Source organism: Osmerus eperlanus, chromosome 26 (genome assembly GCF_963692335.1).
Source record: "Osmerus eperlanus chromosome 26, fOsmEpe2.1, whole genome shotgun sequence".
Lineage (NCBI taxonomy): Eukaryota > Metazoa > Chordata > Actinopteri > Osmeriformes > Osmeridae > Osmerus > Osmerus eperlanus.
Window position 1 is genome coordinate 2412364 of NC_085043.1, and position 19990 is coordinate 2432353.

The 19990-nt window shown below is 39.3% G+C and overlaps 1 protein-coding gene across 1 annotated transcript in view; it reads left to right on the forward strand.

The window, feature by feature from the left end:
- The first annotated feature begins 565 nt into the window (after window positions 1–565).
- dbt (dihydrolipoamide branched chain transacylase E2) overlaps window positions 566–19990 on the forward strand; it is a 59302-nt gene continuing 39877 nt past the window's right edge. The window contains exons 1-5 of the mRNA XM_062452676.1: window positions 566–695; window positions 2637–2772; window positions 2886–2961; window positions 12854–13035; window positions 15732–15859. Of these exons, the coding sequence (XP_062308660.1) occupies window positions 651–695; window positions 2637–2772; window positions 2886–2961; window positions 12854–13035; window positions 15732–15859 (567 nt within the window). The 5' untranslated portion in view covers window positions 566–650. The remainder of the gene's footprint in view (window positions 696–2636; window positions 2773–2885; window positions 2962–12853; window positions 13036–15731; window positions 15860–19990) is intronic.

Here is a 19990-nt window from a genome sequence, read left to right on the forward strand (position 1 = left end):
TTTGATCCCCACGGGGTTCGTTTGATTTTCCAGCTAGGTCCGTTCGTCGTGAAGGAGTTGGCTAAGGCGAACGCTAGCGATTGGTTATGGCAGATCCAGAGTGGCTCTGGGCGATCCAATAGTTTTAAACTTCAACAGAGTACCCGCCATCAAGGAAGTTAACGCTTGTCAATGGAGCGAGCCCAGACTCTCTATACAAATGAAATGTGCAAGTCTGGTTAGGACCAGGCTATGCAACAGTAGCCTACTAGTCTAGTATCAAGCTTCCTACTTTGTTAGGGCAGGGTGTGTGAAGTGTGAAGTACCAGGGTTTCATTAAGACCCTAAATTAATATTAATTAAATAAAAATGTATAAATTGTGGTTAATTTCCTTTCTGTTGAGGCTTTTTAAATCACTCACCAAATAAAACATACTTTTTTTTTGTTTTCATATTCAAACTTTTGGAGGAAGAATCTTTTATTTTGTATTTTTTTATACAATTCCAATACTAGTATAGAAAAAGAAACATCGCTACATCACAAGTTACCAAGAAACAAATCATAACCACCACTTTTGTACAAAAAGTCACCCATTTCTTCTTGCGCTTCAATTGGTGATTGGAGGGGGCGTACGTTGTTGTTCACTTCCGGCCGACAAGTGAGAGCAAAGATGGCCGCTGTTACCAGATGTTCGTTCACATTGGTTCGCCGTTTGGTAGGTTCACTTAAGCTATTCTAAACATTCCTCAAATTGAAGTTTGACAAGCAAACTGAGATGCTAGGTACACCGCCTGAGTATTGTGTGTTCCCCTAATACTTTGCAGTCGCCACCAGTCTACTTTGTTAGTTAGCAAGGTACTACTGTAGGTTACCTACCTAGCAAGCTAGCTAGGTACTGTAGGTAACCTTTCTTAGGCAAGACGTACAGCCTTTTGTAAAGTTTAGGCTCCCGTTCATAGGCTGTGTAGTTTAAGTATTTATCAGGGATAAGATGAAATCAAGATGTACAAAAAACTAGAAACGGTACAACTTGTGGGGAAATTGAGGTTGCGTCGGTTGCAGCAGGGCAGTTCTTTTTTTACTATATCGATTCCAAACCTATTGTTTAAACTAATATCAAACATTTGGAGAATTTTCAGGTGTGTAATTCAGTTTTACACCTGAGATTTCTGTATATTTTAAGTATGTATACTTATTGCATGAATTAAAAAGCATGTATTTGTTGTTGCTCATTTACACTAAATGGAGTGTAGAATGAAACGATTCTCTTCCCATTTCCCTTAGTCCAAAAGGGAATGGTGATAGGCGATATGGCAGCCTCACATGGTTGAAACAGTTGCAAAAAAATCGGGTAATCCTGTATCAGAATCAGAAAGGGTTTTATTCGCCATGAAAGTTTGCACAGACAAGGAATTAACTTTGGCAGGAAGGTGCATACATTAAACATATATGAATCTTACAACTTAAATATGTGGTCTAACTATATTAAAGGTAAAAGTCTAACTAATAATAACTGGATTTAGAATAATATAATTAAAATATAAAGAGCCAAATAATTTACAATATAAAAATACAAATAGTACAAGATACAAAAGATACAAATAGTGCAAATTGCAATGTGGCAAGGTGTCATTGTGCAGATTGTAATTAAAGTGAGTGTGAGCCCTTGGCCTTGTTGAAGAGGCAAACAGCGGATATAAAAATTGTCCTCGCCTGTATATGTTATGTTACATACCCTATTCGGAGACCTTAAGGAACAGTGTGAAATACCCCAAAAACCCAGTCAATCACCCCTTTAACCCTTGTGTTATCTTCGGGTCATTCTGACTCATCAGTCATTGTGACCCACCGTCGTATTGCGACAGATTTACCGCATACAAAGACAAAGTGAAGCCTTTTCTTTTAACCGTTGGGCTGTCTCAGACCCCCCACATTGCGAAGGTTAAAAGAAAATTATTTTAATTTGTTTTTGTATTGGGTAAAATTGGGTAAACACAACGATGGTTCGTTATGAACCTTTGGGTCATGTGACCCGAAGGCAGCACGAGGGTTAAGAACAGCCGTGTAATAATACACTACAATGCAGTCTATTAAGTTTGTATTAACCTTCCCTCCAATTGACGGTTTTATGGGTGTTGACTATTAATGCATGAATTAGCACATTTTTTAAACATTATTGATGGCTTTAACCCTCGTGCTGCCTTCGGGTCACATGACCCAAAGGTTCATAACGAACCATCGTTGTGTTTACCCAATTTTACCCAATACAAAAACAAATTAAAATAATTTTCTTTTAACCTTTGCAATGGGGGGGGTCTGAGACAGCCCAACGGTTAAAAGAAAATGCTTCACTTTGTCTTTGTATGCGGTAAATCTGTCGCAATACGACGGTGGGTCACAATGACTGATGGGTCAGAATGACCCGAAGATAACACAAGGGTTAAACCTCGCTTATAGAGGAGTAAGAGACACTTGATGTGAAATAAAGCATCAGTTCGTGAAATTTCAATGAAATTATTCTTACTGAATCTCTTAAAGTACTTTACAGCTTAAATTTTTTTATGTACACCGAAGGGGAATTATTTGTACAATACTGTTTTCAGAGAGTGTGTCCTTTTTTCCTCTTACCAGTGTCTGTGTTCATTTCTCATTACAGCTCTCTCTCCAGTACAAACGTTGCTGCTCCAGATTTCAAATAACCACACCAGACTCCACTCCTTCCTACTCCTTACCAATGCACCATGCCTTTATCCCAAAACGATGCAGTGCACGGGGGTTTCACACCAACTTTGGTATGCAACTTCGATCTTGTGCTGAATGTGCTGAATGTGCTGAATGCCCAATTTAATAATTAACTGAAATTATTGAAAATACTATTAAATCAGAAGTTTTAATATATTTACAGCTTCAGGTGGACCAATTCTTCAATTCAAACTCTCTGATATTGGGGAAGGCATCATGGAGGTGACGGTGAAGGAATGGTAGGCTTGTTTAAAAAACCAGAAGGTTCATTTCTGCAGAATGTGTGACTCTTAAATCTCTGTGTGTTTGTGTGTCCCACGTTGATTTCCCATGATTATCTGGAGAACCGGGCACTCTACAAAGTTCGAAATGTTGCAGGTGCCCTCTTTATAATCGATTGTGGAACGATTGACGTTGTTCGGGCCAGCATTTTGACATTTTTTTTAAACATTCCCCATCCTTCATGTGCCTTCAGTCCACGGGCATCATGGGAACTCATCCCAGCCCCTTCACTCTGGTCATCCCAAGGTCAAAAATGACTAAATGTAAATGTAATATAAAGTGGATATACTTTCAGAATAGATCAGTGAATTTTCAGACATTAAGCTTCACCAGCGGGTGCACTAGGAGGCTATATCAGAGACTGTATGATAACTTAAGTGAATTTAAGCGCGGAAAGTAGGGAAATTCTGTTTTGTTATTTAGAAGAGAATTCACTTTTACAACCGATAATCAGCAGCTTTCAAAGGGGTTTGCTGGCTAGCTAACAGACCGACAATATAAAGTGGATATACTTTCAGAATAGATCAGTGAATTTTGTTACATAAAGTAATGTGTTTACTGATGTCAAAACTGCCTGCACATTGCAAATTTATACAAGCGCTGTGTGGTGAATTAGTAGGGGTGGGAATCCTTTGGTACCTCACGATTCAATTCGAATCGAGTTTTAATCAAATTTCGATTCATTATATGCTTACATTTGATTCCAGTTTGCTGTTTAGTGTTCCTTGTTTATATTTGACTGTGATAGGTAGTTGTGTTGAAGATAAAAATCCCACTGCATCAAAACCTTGACAGTTTAGTAAACTCAGTGTTGTATACAAAAATTACACTGGGCACTACACTGCGACCGAAATGGTCGCATTTGCGACCTTTTGAAATGCGATTGCGACCGTACTTTTTAATGGGTCGCAAATATATTACTGATTTATTTTTGTGCTTACCTTAGGTTTTAGGCAATATGCTATGATTTATTATGACCATTTATTAAAACGGTAATGTGTATTCTAAGAATACGTTTGATAACGTGCTCTGAGCATTAATCACATCAAGTTGGCTTCAGCCCCGCGACCCCCCGCCCCCCTCCCGGAATGGTGTAGCCTAACGTTGATTTAAAAAAAATCTACTTCTCGTCAAGATGCACGCAGAAATCGCATAGCCTATATATACTCAAATCTGCCGTGTTAAGATGAAGCAGACAATTGACTCCTTTTTTAAGAAGGGACGTTTCAAGTGTAACCGAACCATCATTTGATGTCGATTCGCCATGTCAAACAGAGCCTGTGAGCTGTCTAAAACTGCCCTGCATGTTTTAGACCAGTGATTCTCAAACCTGTCCTCAAGTACCACCTGTCCTGCATGTTTCCCTGTTCCAACACACCTGATTCAAATGAATGGTCGTTAGCAGGCTTCTACAGAGCTAGATAACGACCCATTTATTTGAATCAGGTGTGTTGGAGCAGGGAAACATCTACAACATGCAGGACAGGTGGTACTTGAGGACAGGTTTGAGAACCACTGTTTTAGACGTTTCCCTCCTCAAACACACCTGATTCAAATTAATGGGTCGTTATCAGGCCCATTTATTTGAATCAGGTGTGTTGGAGCAGGGAAATATCTAAAACATGCAGGGCAAGGGGTCCCGAGGACCAGGATTGAGAACCACTGCTCTAGAGGGCATTTTAGAAATGCTTTTTCAACCCTGGGGGCACCAGGCAGTCACCCCTTGTCTTCCAGTGGGTCTGGATACACATAGGGCTGCAACAACAAATCGATTATTTTAAAGCGTTGGCAACAAATGTAATTATCGATTAGTTGTGTCGCGCGATTATTACGCCACTCAATATGTCGCGGAGATGTTTGAGTATAAAAAAAAAAAGTTTAGTTGAGCGCGGAGCGGAGGTAGAGGAAAGGCCATCGGAGAGACATTGTTCTAACCCTAACACATGGCGGAGGCAGAGAAATCAGTACGACCCAAGTCATCCAAGGTGTGGGAGCATTTCACACTAAATACATCGACACAGTGTGTTAATTGACCGAGGTGAAGTTAGTTTCATATTCGACATTCGTCTCATATTCGGAAGACGCTACTTTGCAGCATCGCGTTAGGGACCGGGTGAAAACAACCCATACCATTTTGAAAAATGGTATGGGTTGTTGGTATGGGTATGGACTTTTATAATATTTTTTGGAATATAAAACCTCAAACAGACACCAGAGTATCTTAACAATGTCTGGTATACTTCCACAGCCTTTACTTTTTCAATTAAGTTTCAAATAAAATGATATAAAATCACTAATCTTTGAAAATAGCTTAATCCTCGCAAATCTTAACTTTTTTCAAAATTGTGTCAAATCTTAAATATACACCAGATTATTCTAATAGTCTGGCCTACTTCTACAACCTTTCAATTTTCAATAAAGTTTTAAACAAAACTCAAATAAATTGCTCATCTTGGAAAATAGCATTAAATCCACGCTAATATTAATAACTTTTTCAAAATTGTGTGCTTGTTTGTGCACATTCTGAAGATTTTTTTGCACTGTGAATTTGCACTGTCAGTTCTGTTTTTGAATAAAGGGTTGGAAATTAATGCTTTTTTGTTTTTGTTTTTTTAATCCGATTCAAAGATTAATCGAAAAAAGAATTTACAGATTAATCGATTATTAAAATAATTGTTAGTTGCAGCCCTAGATACACACATGGGCACAATCTATATTTAACCTATAACATTTGGGAAGTCAGAAGGAGAGGATTAAGTAATATAGAGGCTGGTCAACAAATAAGCTACTTTATTAAACAATGAAAATACTGTATGGAATTGAATAAAAAGTCTCTTTGATTCTTTGTTTCAAGATAACCTGGAAAACTGATGAAAATGGCTTGGCTACAGTGAGTTTGCTTCCTTATGTGTGATTCTAGCAGACTACATAGTCTAGGCCTACCTACATAGTGTACTACTCTCCTTTCTACTACTTTCTACTAAGGATGGTAGGATACTCTTATGTGTTCATTGCCATCCTTAGCCCTGTAAGACCCCTTGTTGTAAATTATTTTTAAGACCACATTTACATAGCCAATGGGTCTTAGTATCTTCCCTTGCAATGCCATTGGATACTAAATATGTGTGTAAAGTCGCCTAGCACAATAACCAAGGAATCCGGATTTTCATGCTCCACACTCAGTATCTGGCTGGCGAGCACACGTTTACATTTAGTCATTTAGCAGACGCTCTTATCCAGAGCGACTTACAGTAAGTACAGGGACATTCCCCCGAGGCAAGTAGGGTGAAGTGCCTTGCCTAAGGACACAACGTCAGTTGGCATGACCGGGAATCGAACTGGCAACCTTCGGATTACTAGCCCGATTCCCTCACCGCTCAGCCATCTGACTCCCACGTTGAGCCTCATTGACGCTAGCCTGCGGAGGCATGTAGACGCCAACCAGAATGAATGATGCAAACTCTCGTGGCGAGTATTAATCAGAAGGTTGTTGGTTCGATTCCAGGCCTTGCCATATGACGTTGTGTCCTTGGGCAAGGCACTTCACCCTACTTGCCTCGGGGAGAATGTGCCTGTACTTTTACTGTAAGTTGCTCTGGATAAGAGTGTCTACTAAATGACTAAATGTAAATGTGGAATGTATTGCATGAATAGGATTCATTTGCATTGGAATTAGTGATACTTGAACATACCGTATTTTACGGAAAATAAGCCGCGGCTTGTACTGATTTTACAGTTTTCTTGTGCTTGTGCGGCTTATATTTCGAATCGGCTTATAGTCCGGTTTTAGAACAAAAAAAGTGTCTTCGTCTCAAGATCTCTACAGACTACTAAGATTACTTGAAAGAGTAATTATTTACTGTTTTCTCAGTTACACTATCAGGGCTTGGAAATACAGTGACTTGCTAAAGTAGGCAAATGGCTAGTAGAACATAACATTTCATAATAATTTCAGTTAATCAAACAGCTGCAAGACCCAGTGAAATGTTATAGGCTAGGCTAGCTAGCAAAATAACGCTACCATCACTAAAAACATTACTAATTCAACTTTGGTAGTCTAACCGAGCTGTTTGTAAGTTCGTTTTAGATATAATTGTTTATGATCGTGTGGACAATAAGACACAGACGCGGTCTCTTTTCATAACTTGTATTTTACCACTGCTCTTCGTGACATCGCCATTCGAACAGCCCTCACTGATTTGTGAAATGTGGGAATTAGGTTCAACTGAAACAAGAAATGTGGTGTATAATTGTATAAAAAATGTGCTTGCAATTTCGCCAAGCAAATGCCAAGAAATAGGTTGCAGCAGTTTGTCTTTCGACTACACTTGCAAAATCTGCGATAGGACTGAACTCGAATAGCTTTGGCAACTTTTTATAGTACAAAATCGCTGTCAATCAAAATTAAATGCAGTCTTTCGACAGACCCTCCAATCATCAAGCAGAAGCCATGCGTCCAGGCCAGTCCACTCCTCCATTCACCCCCAGAGACGCTGAGTGTCCGTGGGCGGGACGTAATCGCAGCATTTATCCAATGACCGTATCGTTTAGAAGCACTGAAAAAAACTGTTCAAAGCAGCCCCATTGAAGTCCATGGACGCCAAGCTTCAACAGGGAAATGCACTGTGACGCTAAGGGAAAGTATGAGAAGGAACTCGAGTCAGTCAACCTGCTATATGAAGCTGATTCTGAACAAACTCGTCTTCGAGATGAACGTGTTCTAATGCATTTAAAATGTTAACACTAGTAAATATTTGACCATTAATATTTAGACATTTTAGGGGAAGCCGAGCTTCCCTTGCAGTCTTAAAGAAATCGCCACTGTGGCACACATTTCTGGATTTATAGATAGATGCCTGTGATGCAGCTGGTGATGACACGGCGGTTTTGGTACTTCTCAGATCACAATTGAAATCCTCTTATCTCTGAAGTACTTGTTCAACCACATCTATTCTAGTCAAATTGCCAATGCTGTGGTAGCCCACATTCATGCAAATGATTATGTAGCCTTCATTTGTCTGCTGTTTCCTAAGTTATAAATTGCTTATGTTATGTTGATCAAAACTTACTATTGGTTCTCTGTTAAATTGTCTTACCTGCACAAACATCTAAACATTTAGATCATAACAGAAGTCATTACATGCACAATGGTTGAGCCAGTTGTCATAATTGTAGGCTTAATTCACCTTACAGCGCTTCTACATTTGCAATGTGTTGGCAGTTTTGATATCAGTAAACAGGGCCGGAGTGGGTAATCGGGAGAATTCCCGGTGGGCCGCTTCACTTTTGGGCCGGTCGAGGATTTTTCACGTTAGTCTATATTCTCTTAAAGTAGGCTACACACGTTCTGCATTCTGACACCGCAGCCTCTGCATGGGTTGTACCATGTGAGGGAGTTCTCCCCTCCAAAATAACGTTGGTTGGGTCCATAGCCCGTCTTTTCCGAAACGTTTTCTCAGATAGGCTACTGATAGCTGGGCCGGGGGGGCCCTACCGTAATGATATGCGTCAGGGAGGATGGATGGGAGGAAGAGGCCAGGAGGGGCTGAAAAATCCAGGTTGAAAAAAAGAAAGGCATTGGAGGAGGATGCTGCCAATTGGCCAAGCTTACCGATTCATTTTCAAGAGGGTTAGGGTTAGTGGTCCGGTCTTGGGCCTGAAACTCCCGGGCTGAAAAGTGGCCCCACTCCGGCCCTGTCAGTAAACATTCATTTATGTAACATTTCACTGATCTTGAAAGTATATCCACTTTATATTGTCATTCTGTTCGCTAGCTAGCCCCTTTGAAAGCAGCTGAAGATCGGTTGTGAAAGCAAATTTACTATTTTCCTTGCTTAGTTTCATTTTGAATGCCTTTGTTAATCGCATTAGTTCAATTGTGGTCAAAACTGCCCAAGTAGCCTACATCAGTAAACACATGTAACAAGTCCCTGATACTGAAAGTGTATTCACTTTATATTGTCGTTCTGTTAGCTATTAGCCCCTTTAAAAGCAGCTGAATATCGGTTGTAGGCTAAAAGCAAATTAGCTTCTAAATAACTAAACAGAATTTCCCTATTTTCCGTATTACGCTTGGTTTAATTTCATTGTGAATGCCTCTGTTAATTGCATTAGTTCAATCGCGGTAGTTTACTGCACTCTGTTGGATTATAAAAAGGAGACTAGACTAATCGCTGCAGACTAGAGGACCAATCAGAGTGCAAGGGGCTGTGACGTGAAGATAGCAAGACAAGCTGCTGCAATTTTTCTCTCTCAATTATGTGATGTGGAAATTCTTATCCAAACAACATCAATCCCGGCACTGCACTCCGTTGGTTTATAAAGAGGACGTATGCAGAATATGCACTTTGCAGTGTCCGGTTCTTTAGTTGAGCGTGGGAAACTAAACCCATTCTAATTTGCACACACACACGGATTTATGTAATTAGAGAGATGGTGTACACAATAGGCTTTTTTTTGGGGGGGGGGGGGTTTACCCACACTGCTAGTTTGGCTTCGTTTGCACTCCGACATTCTCTTAACCCTCGTGCTGCCTTCGGGTCACATGACCCAAAGGTTCATAACAAACCATCGTTGTGTTTACCCAATTTTACCCAATACAAAAACAAATTAAAATAATTTTCTTTTAACCTTTGCAATGTGGGGGGTCTGAGACAGCCCAACGGTTAAAAGAAAATGCTTCACTTTGTCTTTGTATGCGGTAAATCTGTCGCAATACGACGGTGGGTCACAATGACTGATGGGTCAGAATGACCCGAAGATAACACAAGGGTTAAGCACCGTGTTGTCTCATCTTCTATTCATAGTTTTCAGTCACGTGACATGCTCGGTGACCTGGAGGGCAGAAAGCTGCTGGCGATAGCGGCTCACACGTTGAGACCCGTTGCTTCAAGCCGAGGGGCGAGGGGTGGGGGTCTGGTTGAGATGCAGCAAAAGCCGGCAAATTTACCTTCCCACGTTTCTTTGGATCACCTCTCAGCTAAAGAAAAGGAAAGATATGGACACAAACTGCAGGTGTTGGCGTCTAACACAACAACCCAACTATTTAGCTAACTAGCTAACTAATGCAGTTGGTAGCCTCGATACACAACAAACTATCTCAAACCGATTACATAAAGGTGTTTTATGGCGAAAAATACGACCATTAATATACTTGCGTTTAACTTTACTTGTGCTTAGCTTTGATGAAGTGTTCGCTGCAAATACGTGTAACTATATTTGGACGGCTGCCATTGTATGCCCTCCCCGGAGACAGAGGTAGCGTTACGTTTAAAGATCCTGTAAAGTGGAATTAAAACGAGTTTCAAGTTCACCACACCACAGAATGTGTTATTAACTACCCATCCAACATCGAATCGAAAAAAAACACAGACAAGTATGTTAAATTAGGCTTTGAAATCGTAAGAAAATCATCAGTCTCCTCTTTTCGAGACTGGGAAGCCGTGTGCTGGTGAACACCGTCTGTCTCTGGTCCCAACTGTCCGCCGTGAAATGGTCAGTGGCGCAGAGGCGGCTGTTGGAGTTTATCCGAAGCTTTCCATGAGCGTGGCTCTTAACAAAATCTATCCACCTATTTTTCCTTTCATTATCAACAGGGAACTTAAATGGCGTTGCAGCGCAACTGGAGTTCTTGCATCCAGGGAAGTTGCAGGTCGTGGGAGACATCCTGAAGCTAGCTAGCTAGCTGATGTAAGCTACAATAACAGTACAGCAGGAGGAGCCATTCAGTGATCTGACGTAGATGGGGCGAAATGACGTAGATGGGGCATTTTTTGGCTCCGCCCATTAAAACCTGATCTGTAAACGGAAGAGAAACTGTTCTTCGGTTTAACTCCACATTTCAGTGCGAGTTTTAGCGCTTTGCACATGCTTTCAGGAACTAATTTCACACGTATATAATGTACTTAGAAGCACAACATGGAATTTACTTTACAGGATCTTTAATGGCACAAACCCACAATCTTCTCTGTATTTTCTTTATCGGACGGAATTCTGTAGAAACCCAGCCCAGGCTAGTCTCCTCTGCAATTAGTGCATCCGATAGCACAACAATGGCAATGAAATTCGCAATACAAAAATGCAGTGCGTACAGACAAGGCACATCTTCCTGTCAGGTGGTAATTACACAGAAGCGGTTTCAAGCTCTGGTTAATTACAAATGGGTGTATTTTGGTCTAGAAGAAGTATTAAGTAGTGCTGTCAAACGATTACAATATTTAATCGCATTAATGTCATAGTTAACTCATTTAAATTTATTCATTTAGCAGACGCTTTTATCCAAAGCGACTTCCAAGAGAGAGCTTTACAAAGTGCATAGGTCACTGATCATAACAACGAGATAGCCACAAAACATTGCGAGTAGCCAAAACATGAAACACACATTGTGAACATCCAAAATAAGTGCCAAAGGGAAGAACCATAAGAGCATGTAGTTAAACAAGTTACAATTAAACAACCTGAACTGCTATAAGTGCAAGTGTACCTGTGGAAAAAGCAAGCAACAATAATAAAAACAATATATCACAGCGAGTACAAAAATTTAAGTCAGTTACCACTAACCACAAGAGCAACAAGTCTCTAAGCAAGAGTCATTGTGATCCTTGAGGAAACTAATATCGGGTCAAGCGAACCATTCCTAAGTACCGTTGTACTCCCGGAACAACTCGCGATTAATCGCCATTTTTATCTATTCTAAATGTCCCTTGATTTCTTTTTGACCCATTATTTTTTTCTCATTTTAATGCTTTTATCAACATGGAAAAGTGGATTGGATTGCTTAGTTAGTGCAAATGTTTTTTTTAAATTGAAAACAACATTGCAACATTTGCCTGGCTTTGACGAGGGGGCGGAGAATTCGCATCAGCTGTGTGCTTGGCCATCAAGTGGTATTTCAGACTGGACGTGCTGCGATGTTAGCTCAGTTCACAACGACAAAACACACAGATCAATTTGATCTTGTCAATGGAACCATTTGGCAACTTTTTAAAAGTAACCTTTCCATTCAGAATCTTAATGGCATCCATTTCGGCGTCTCGCGCTCGCTATCCACTAACGTAACGTTAGTCTACTACTCTTTAGCCGGCTCGCAAGCCCAAACAAGTGTGTGCGGCATGCCTGTTGTTTCCGGTCTAGCTAGATCCGGCGTGGTGTTGTAGTTTTTCTAACGTCAATAGTCGTTGCAACAGCATGTGAAAAAAACTACAAAGTTTGCTAGGCCAAAAACAATGTTAATCTTGCGGAATTGTTTTTTACGCCGTTAAAATGGGTTTGCGTTAACGTCGTTAATAACGTGTTTAACTGACAGCACTAGTATTAAGCAAAAAAAGTTGACTTGTCTAACATTAAGGAATGATGATATGAGCTTGTGTCTCTTAAATTAGTTTTTCTTTTAAAGATTGGTGCTTATTTGTCAAGTTTGGCAATTTTATGAAAAGCACCCTTATTTTTTAACACTAAATGTATAATGGAAGTTCAACAATTACCCATTGACAGCAATAAGTAGCCAAAAGAGAAAGTTAACTCTCGCACACAACCAAATACTTTGGTTTGGTTTGGCTGACCAATCATTAGAATAAATTCCCACCCGTTTTATTTTGTCGCCTTTCTACCTGGAGGAAATGGTGTGCTTTGGCTTGTGTGTGCATGTGGGTGGGTGTCTCTGAATTATCAAGTCAATTGGTCTCAATATTCTGTAGTATCAACTTGTGTATCCTTTTTCTAGTCCATCATAAAATCCTGTATGAGCATTATCATAATGCATACTTTTTCACAATGAATAAAGCTGCTTTTACTGTTTTGTTGACATACTGCAATGTCTCCCCATGTTGTAATGTTTGTCTGTTCTGTTAGGTATGTAAAGGAAGGAGACAAGGTGTCACAATTTGACAGCATCTGTGAGGTGCAGAGTGACAAGGCCTCTGTCACCATAACGAGCCGCTATGATGGTGTGATCCGCAAGCTTTACTATGAGGTGGATTCTACAGCTTTAGTTGGCACACCCCTAGTTGATATTGAGACGGAGTCAGGTCCAGGTGAGTATGCCTGAAGGTACAGGTGAAGCACTGAACTTGCATGCACAAGTATAGTGCTGATAAGTTTCAATGTCAATGCTCTATTGTACAAGTCTTCCCTACATGAATAATTAAGTATATATTGATTAAACAGGCTTTTTACAATTTATCTTAATTCAATTTAGTATAACTATAAAGGCTCTGTAAATAAAATTCAAAATCAAGCTCAAGCCAATATTCTTGAATGTCAGCAACTTGCAAAGTTTTTGGTCACACTGACAAATATTGTACATCCACCACCATAAGATCTTGTATCATGTCCCCTTAGGCTGAATGCGGGCTTGATAAGAAATGGAAGAATGCACAGTGCATGTAGTGAATTTAAATTCTTCTCAATTCATATTAGTACTGTTTGCACTGTTCCGCAAACACTAAGATTACACACATTTAGTGAACACATTAAAATGTTTTTCTTACACATCTGAAATATCCTATTACATCTGAAGTCTTTTCCTCACAACCATTGGAACCCCAGACATCAATCTGGTACCTATTCATTACATTTCAACTTTGCATTGCCAAATATTAAAAATATGTTGAGTTTATATTATATTTAGTTTAGATTATATTTCTTAGTTGCACAATATGACAACACTTGCAATTTCAGTTTATTGCAATATGTTGAGAATTAATCAGCGAGGAGAATTATTTTTGTATCTTTGCACTGGATCAAATTCCAGGACTCTGCTTTCTTGACTTTTCCTAGATATGTTTTATCACCCAGTATTTTTTTTCTTTCCAAAATCACACCGGAAAAAACAAATTTAAGGGTATTTCACTCATTTACTGTTAAATTGCTGCCAGATGCATACTTTATTAATATATAAATATGTGCAAAATGATAAAAATAATTTAATTATAAGTGCATTTGTTTCACACACATTTGTGTGTAGACAATGGTAAGAGCAATTCTTATGTCCCATTATTTTAGAGGCAACAATAATTGACAATGCTAGATTGCAAATAAGACATTTTGTAAAACAGATAAACGTAACATAAACATATTTTTGCATGTATTCAAACATGGGTCAAAGGAATCATCAGTCAATAAAATTACCAATGAAAATTGAAATGACAATCTGTGTGTAAATTAGAACCTCTGAAATACATTCTTTACCTTAAAGCCTGTATTTTATTGCAAATTAACAAACAAGCAACAATAAATGTACCTAATGCTGATAGGAAGTAGGCACTCTAGGGATGTGCATCTCCATCACTGAGGACGATGCGATACACATCTCGATGCACTGCCAACGATCCAATACATTAAAGATGCATAAAAGCAACTACTAATGCGATACGATATGATTCACCCCTATTGCGATGCAGTGCGATTCGACATGATGCAATTCAACAAGATGCGATGCAAAAGAATATGATGCTATGCAATTTCATATGGTACATAATGATTTATTTCCTTGTTAGACAGCAAATCATAAATTCACAAAAAAAGTGAACATTTTACTTCACATATTAAACAGTCTCTGACAAAGGATAAAATCAGGCCTGGACCTTGCCTTAAACCAGTCCTTCTTTTCTGTTGTATGGGTTCTCTGAATAAAATAAAAAAAAGGTAAACTATTACTGGCAGTCACAAGCTGCTTTAAACACTGTCATAACCTCACACACTAAATGTAACTCATATACCCTACTTTAAGGTTTTTCTCAATGACTCAGCTATCTCTCGTCTTTGTCGTACACAACAGGGATTTGTTTCTCATGAATAGGTTCCTATTTGGTATGTGGTACCTCGGCTCCAATATGTTGAGGAGGTATTGGAAGCCCTTGTTCTCTATAACACTGTAGGGATTGATATCTTTACAAATAAATAAGGCGAAGCTTCGGTTATTGCCTTAGAACAGGCAGAGCTGTTAGCCAGAGGGGCATGAAAAAAAGTTGCAATACTTTGCTCACCACTCTACTTGCTACAAGTATTTGTAGTTGCTCCAACTACAAATAACTACTGTTAGGGAAATCAGTTTGTTTTGTTACGCGTTTCTGGATTTTTAAAATATTTTTTTATATCGACCGATATCGGAATATTGGATTTTTAAATCACCAAATATTTGTATCGGTATCGGCCTTAAAAATCCTTTATCGATCGGGCTCTACTTACAAATAAATCAATTATTTCATAGAATTATATTAATTCTTTTCACTGGATGTAGTCCTTGGCCTCAAATGTAGTTGTGAGGCTTTAATAGTCCTGCTGTAGTGTGCAGAATCCTAGAAATGATGTGTGTATGTGATCGAGGAATGCACAGAGTATAAATTCAACTGAATTGCATTAAATCTGGTTGTTATAACCAAGATTATGCTGCAAGATGTTTTTTCTTTCCTCAACTACATTTACGTTCCCTGTTATAGGCTAACCTGCAGTTTTGCAAATTTCCAGTTTATTCCCATGGAAGGTTTCCAACTGGAATTTTGAAACCTAAACCCAATATATACAGTGTGCAGACTAGGCTATATGCAGCCAGCCTCCATTAACTAAATACACAGCCTTGATTGTGCAATTTCATTCATTGCATCAAAAAGTAGCCAACAAATATTGAGTGACCGGCTGTTTGTCCAGCAGCTGATACTTTTGGAACACAGATATTGTGAAATCTCTTCTATCTAATCTATAATTGTTTCATGACTGATTCTTCTTTCAGAGGTGGCCCAAGAAGAAGATGTTGTAGAGACACCAGCAATGTCACACGATGAGCACACACACCAGGAAATCAAGGGGCATAAGACTCATGCCACACCTGCAGTACGGCGGTTAGCCATGGAGAACAATGTAAGTTATGAATACACTCACACAATGCAAAAATGTTGGTTATCAAATGGCTAATAACTAAGGCTGTCAAACATAGTTTTTCTCTATATTGCTTTTTAATTCATCTGTGCCACATTTTGACTATTTATGGAATATGTATACATACATTTACATGATACAAGTAACATACCAAATGTGATTTTTGGGCAATACATCTCCGACTGCCTGACATAAACTAAAGATAACAATACAGTAGTGACAGATTCTGGTAGTAATATTTGCATCTCAGTAGTCCTCAAATCCCACTATTATTATTTATTTATTTATTTATTTGTACCACTTTTTTACCTAGAGCTGTACCATGACTGTGGTGAAAACATAGATACGTTTTTATAATAATTTAAAGAACTGTGACCATGGAAATTACAAAGCTATGTAACATATTGAGCTATGTGAAGTTGGCACCTCACCCAACACAAGACCTCGAGAAAATCTCGAAACAAATGTTTGTGCTCCGGTTGTGCAGTAAAAAAAGAAATGTGCTGCTGTCATTCTGAGGTCACTCAGCCCAAATGCTCCAAATTCACCCAAAATAGTCATATTTGTTTGTGCCTCATTTGTGCTGGTCTGTGTCATTAAAAGTGTTTTTTGCCACATTGTATTTTTCAATATTAGACATTTAGTTGTAGGTCAGGGATATCCAAACGTTTTTAAAAGGGGGCCAGATTTAATTCTGTGGATACACCTAGGGGACGGAAACTTCCCATTGTTAGGGTGGGTGTGTGTGTGTGTGAGAAACATAAGTCATACGTATGCACAGGGATGCAACGATTAACCGATTTTACTGTTAACCGTGATTTACAACATCTCGGTTTTGTAACCTTGTAAAGGCTCAGCTAGGCCGAGTGTTCTGTTCTGTACTTTATGTTACATGAACAACGGTTGCACAGTGAGGACAATTAAACAAACACTGCCAGAGTTTGCAAACAGTTCTGGAGATTTCAGTTCCTGTTTCCCCTTCAGTGCACTTGTGAAATCCTGATGTTTTCTCCTGTTGCTATCTTGAGATGATGGTATGTGATTTATCATTGTGTGTATTAGTTTATAGTAATTTCCATCAGCATTTCTAGTATTTGTTATTTAATTTGCAAATACAAGCTAAGTATAGAATGTATTGTTTTCAGAGGATTTATTGCTCAATTGTTATTCAGATTCTAATGCTAATTCTAGCTTTCGCCCTGTTTTCAGCGTCCCTGTGTAATAGCTAATGCGTGTAGTGTGTCCTAATTTACCGTATTTCTTTGAATAAACGCCGCCCTCGAATAAACGGCTCACCAAAAATGAATGTTGTGTAATAAACGCCGCCCTCGAATAAACACTGCAATCTGAAAACGGTTATTTAATTGGTTAAATTCAACACCAGTATTTAGTACACATGTAGGCCTACATAACTTTCTGCACAGCTTTCTGTTTGAAAGCTAACGTGTATGAACGTTTTGGCATGCTGCTTCAGATTTCTACACAATGTAGAACACTTGTATTTGAGACAGTTGTACTACCAGCGCACACCTAATTGATAGCCAATGAGAAAGGGTGTTGCCGCCACTCATAGACAAACAAAGAATAGACAAGGAGGTCAGGGGTAGTAAATGAGACCTGCATTTTTAGCTGCATGATTGATTTGTCACAATGCCAGCAACGAAGTTGTCTATGGCTGCACTGCAGCTACAATTCACAAAATCCCTCTTACTAATTAAACGCTGCCCTCGAATAAATGCTGCCCTCGAATAAACGCTGCACCAATAATGAACAACATTTTATAAACGCTGCAGCGTTTATTCGAAGAAATACGGTACTAATGTATCCAAATTGGCTATATGCACACAACAGTGATACATATTTCTGGGGAAAAATAGACCAGGTCTAGATCTTCCGGTGAAGTTAGAAACATAACCTGTTCGGGATATTAAAAGTCATGTTCTTCGTTAGTTATTGCTCTCTTAACCCTACAGTCAGATTGTGCGGCTTGTTGCTTTTTTTTCATCTACCAATAGCAGGTCGCCTTCAGAGATCTCTCCTGTTTCCATATTTTTGTTAGAGAAAAACATGTTACATTACATTATCTATAGGGGGCATATATGACTGACCAATTATTTATCTGTTAACATTAACGACAAGCAAGCACGCTGACAATCAGATAATTTTGTACATTATGTAGCAAAATTAGTAGCTAGGCTCGCTAATGCTGGAGTCAGATGGCTGAGCGGTGAGGGAATCGGGCTAGTAATCTGAAGGTTGCCAGTTCGATTCCCGGCTGTGCCAAATGACGTTGTGTCCTTGGGCAAGGCACTTCACCCTACTTGCCTCGGGGAGAATGTCCCTGTACTTACTGTAAGTCGCTCTGGATAAGAGCGTCTGCTAAAGGACTAAATGTAAATGTAATGTTACTGCTAGCTAGTGATAGCTAGCTACTTTTACTGTGAGTTACATAGACAATTACATTGACAGCTGTATGAGTTCACCCTTTACACAACGCAAACTGCAACCTTTTGTCATTTTAATATAATTCATGTTTTGGTTTTATATTTGTCTGGCTTCCCAGAATAGCTGAATATGCAGCTAGCGAGCCCCAATTCCGTTTGTGTGGTATTTGCCATCTTTGTTATAGCCATTTTACTCCAGATCGGCAAACAGGTGCTTCAAAGTCCCTAGAGACGATTTAGCTTTTGCAACGAGACCATTTAAGATAATTATGACAATGGTAGAATATAGTATAGTTCTGTTCAGTATCGCTAAGCATGGCAAATGGATTTAGAAGAACTACAATATCCGTGCTGATCTTGGATTAAATTGACGATAGCAAAGTTTCCATCTTTTGACGACGCCAAATGGAATAGTGCTAGCTAATGTTTTCTCTATCGGTTTGTTTGCTAGCTATGCAAATGCAGCTAGCTTAGTGTGTGTGAACCCTGCCAACATAGTGAAATCGCTATGGTGTGATTAACTGGATTAATTTCACGTTAGACACGTGCATTTCAAATGGTAGACACTCAAGTCACCTTGTCAGATATTACAACTACTTACTGGACATCAGCCACCAACGACACAAACAGATACTGTCCGATTTTCACACACGCACCTGCATCACTGCTGAGGGCTGGGGCTGTGGATCAAACCATTGTGGGACCAAGGGCGGGGTCTTTTTAAACTTCAAAAAGCGCCATTGTGTCCATAATCAGCAAAGCGCTTTCATTGCATATTATCAATGTTGTTGAAATTACATAGGTATGTTTACAGTGATTTATTGGGGGGGACAAATCATATTTTTCCCAGGATTGGGGGGGTCGTGTCCCCCCCGGGATTTCCGCCCATGTACACTGCCCATTTTTCCCTAGTGGAATTCGAAATTCCACTGCTTGGACTGCTTATGCCGAATATGAACCAAATGTAATATTAAGAGCAATACTATTGCAGAAACATAAAAACGTGAGTTGGTTAGTTTTTATCATGTTCCATTTATTCAACATTTGTGTGCGTGTGCCAATTTGTTATATTATTTAGGTGCAACCCAACAGGCACCAAATGCATTTGGCAGCAACTGAAGATGAAATACAAAACATTCTTTAAACCGGTATGGTACAATTGCAATGCAAGTAATTGTGATGTTGCTATTCCTTAAACAGCATTCAGCGGCTAAATATTCTGAGCAATACCTCTTTTTTTCTCCATCATCAGCCATCTCCACGCTGCCAGTAGGGCTGGGCGGTAAGGCTGCGCGACTATTACGCCACTCATTAAGTCGCGGAGATGTTGTGTATTTAAAAAAAGTTGAGTTGAGCGCGGAGCAGAGCTGAGGTAGAGGAAAGACCATCGGAGAGACGTTGTTCTGAACCACATGGCGGAGGCAGAGAAATTAGTACGACGAAGTCATCCAAGGTGTGGGAGCATTTCACACTAAATACATCGACACAGTGTGTTAATTGACCAAGGTGAAGTTAGTTTCATATTCGACATTCATCTCGCATTCGGAAGACGATACTTTGCACCGTCGTGTTAGGGACCGGGTGAAACCTACCCATACAATTTTGAAAAATGATTTTTACAATATTTTTATGAATATAAAACCTCAAACGGACACCAGAGTATTCTAAT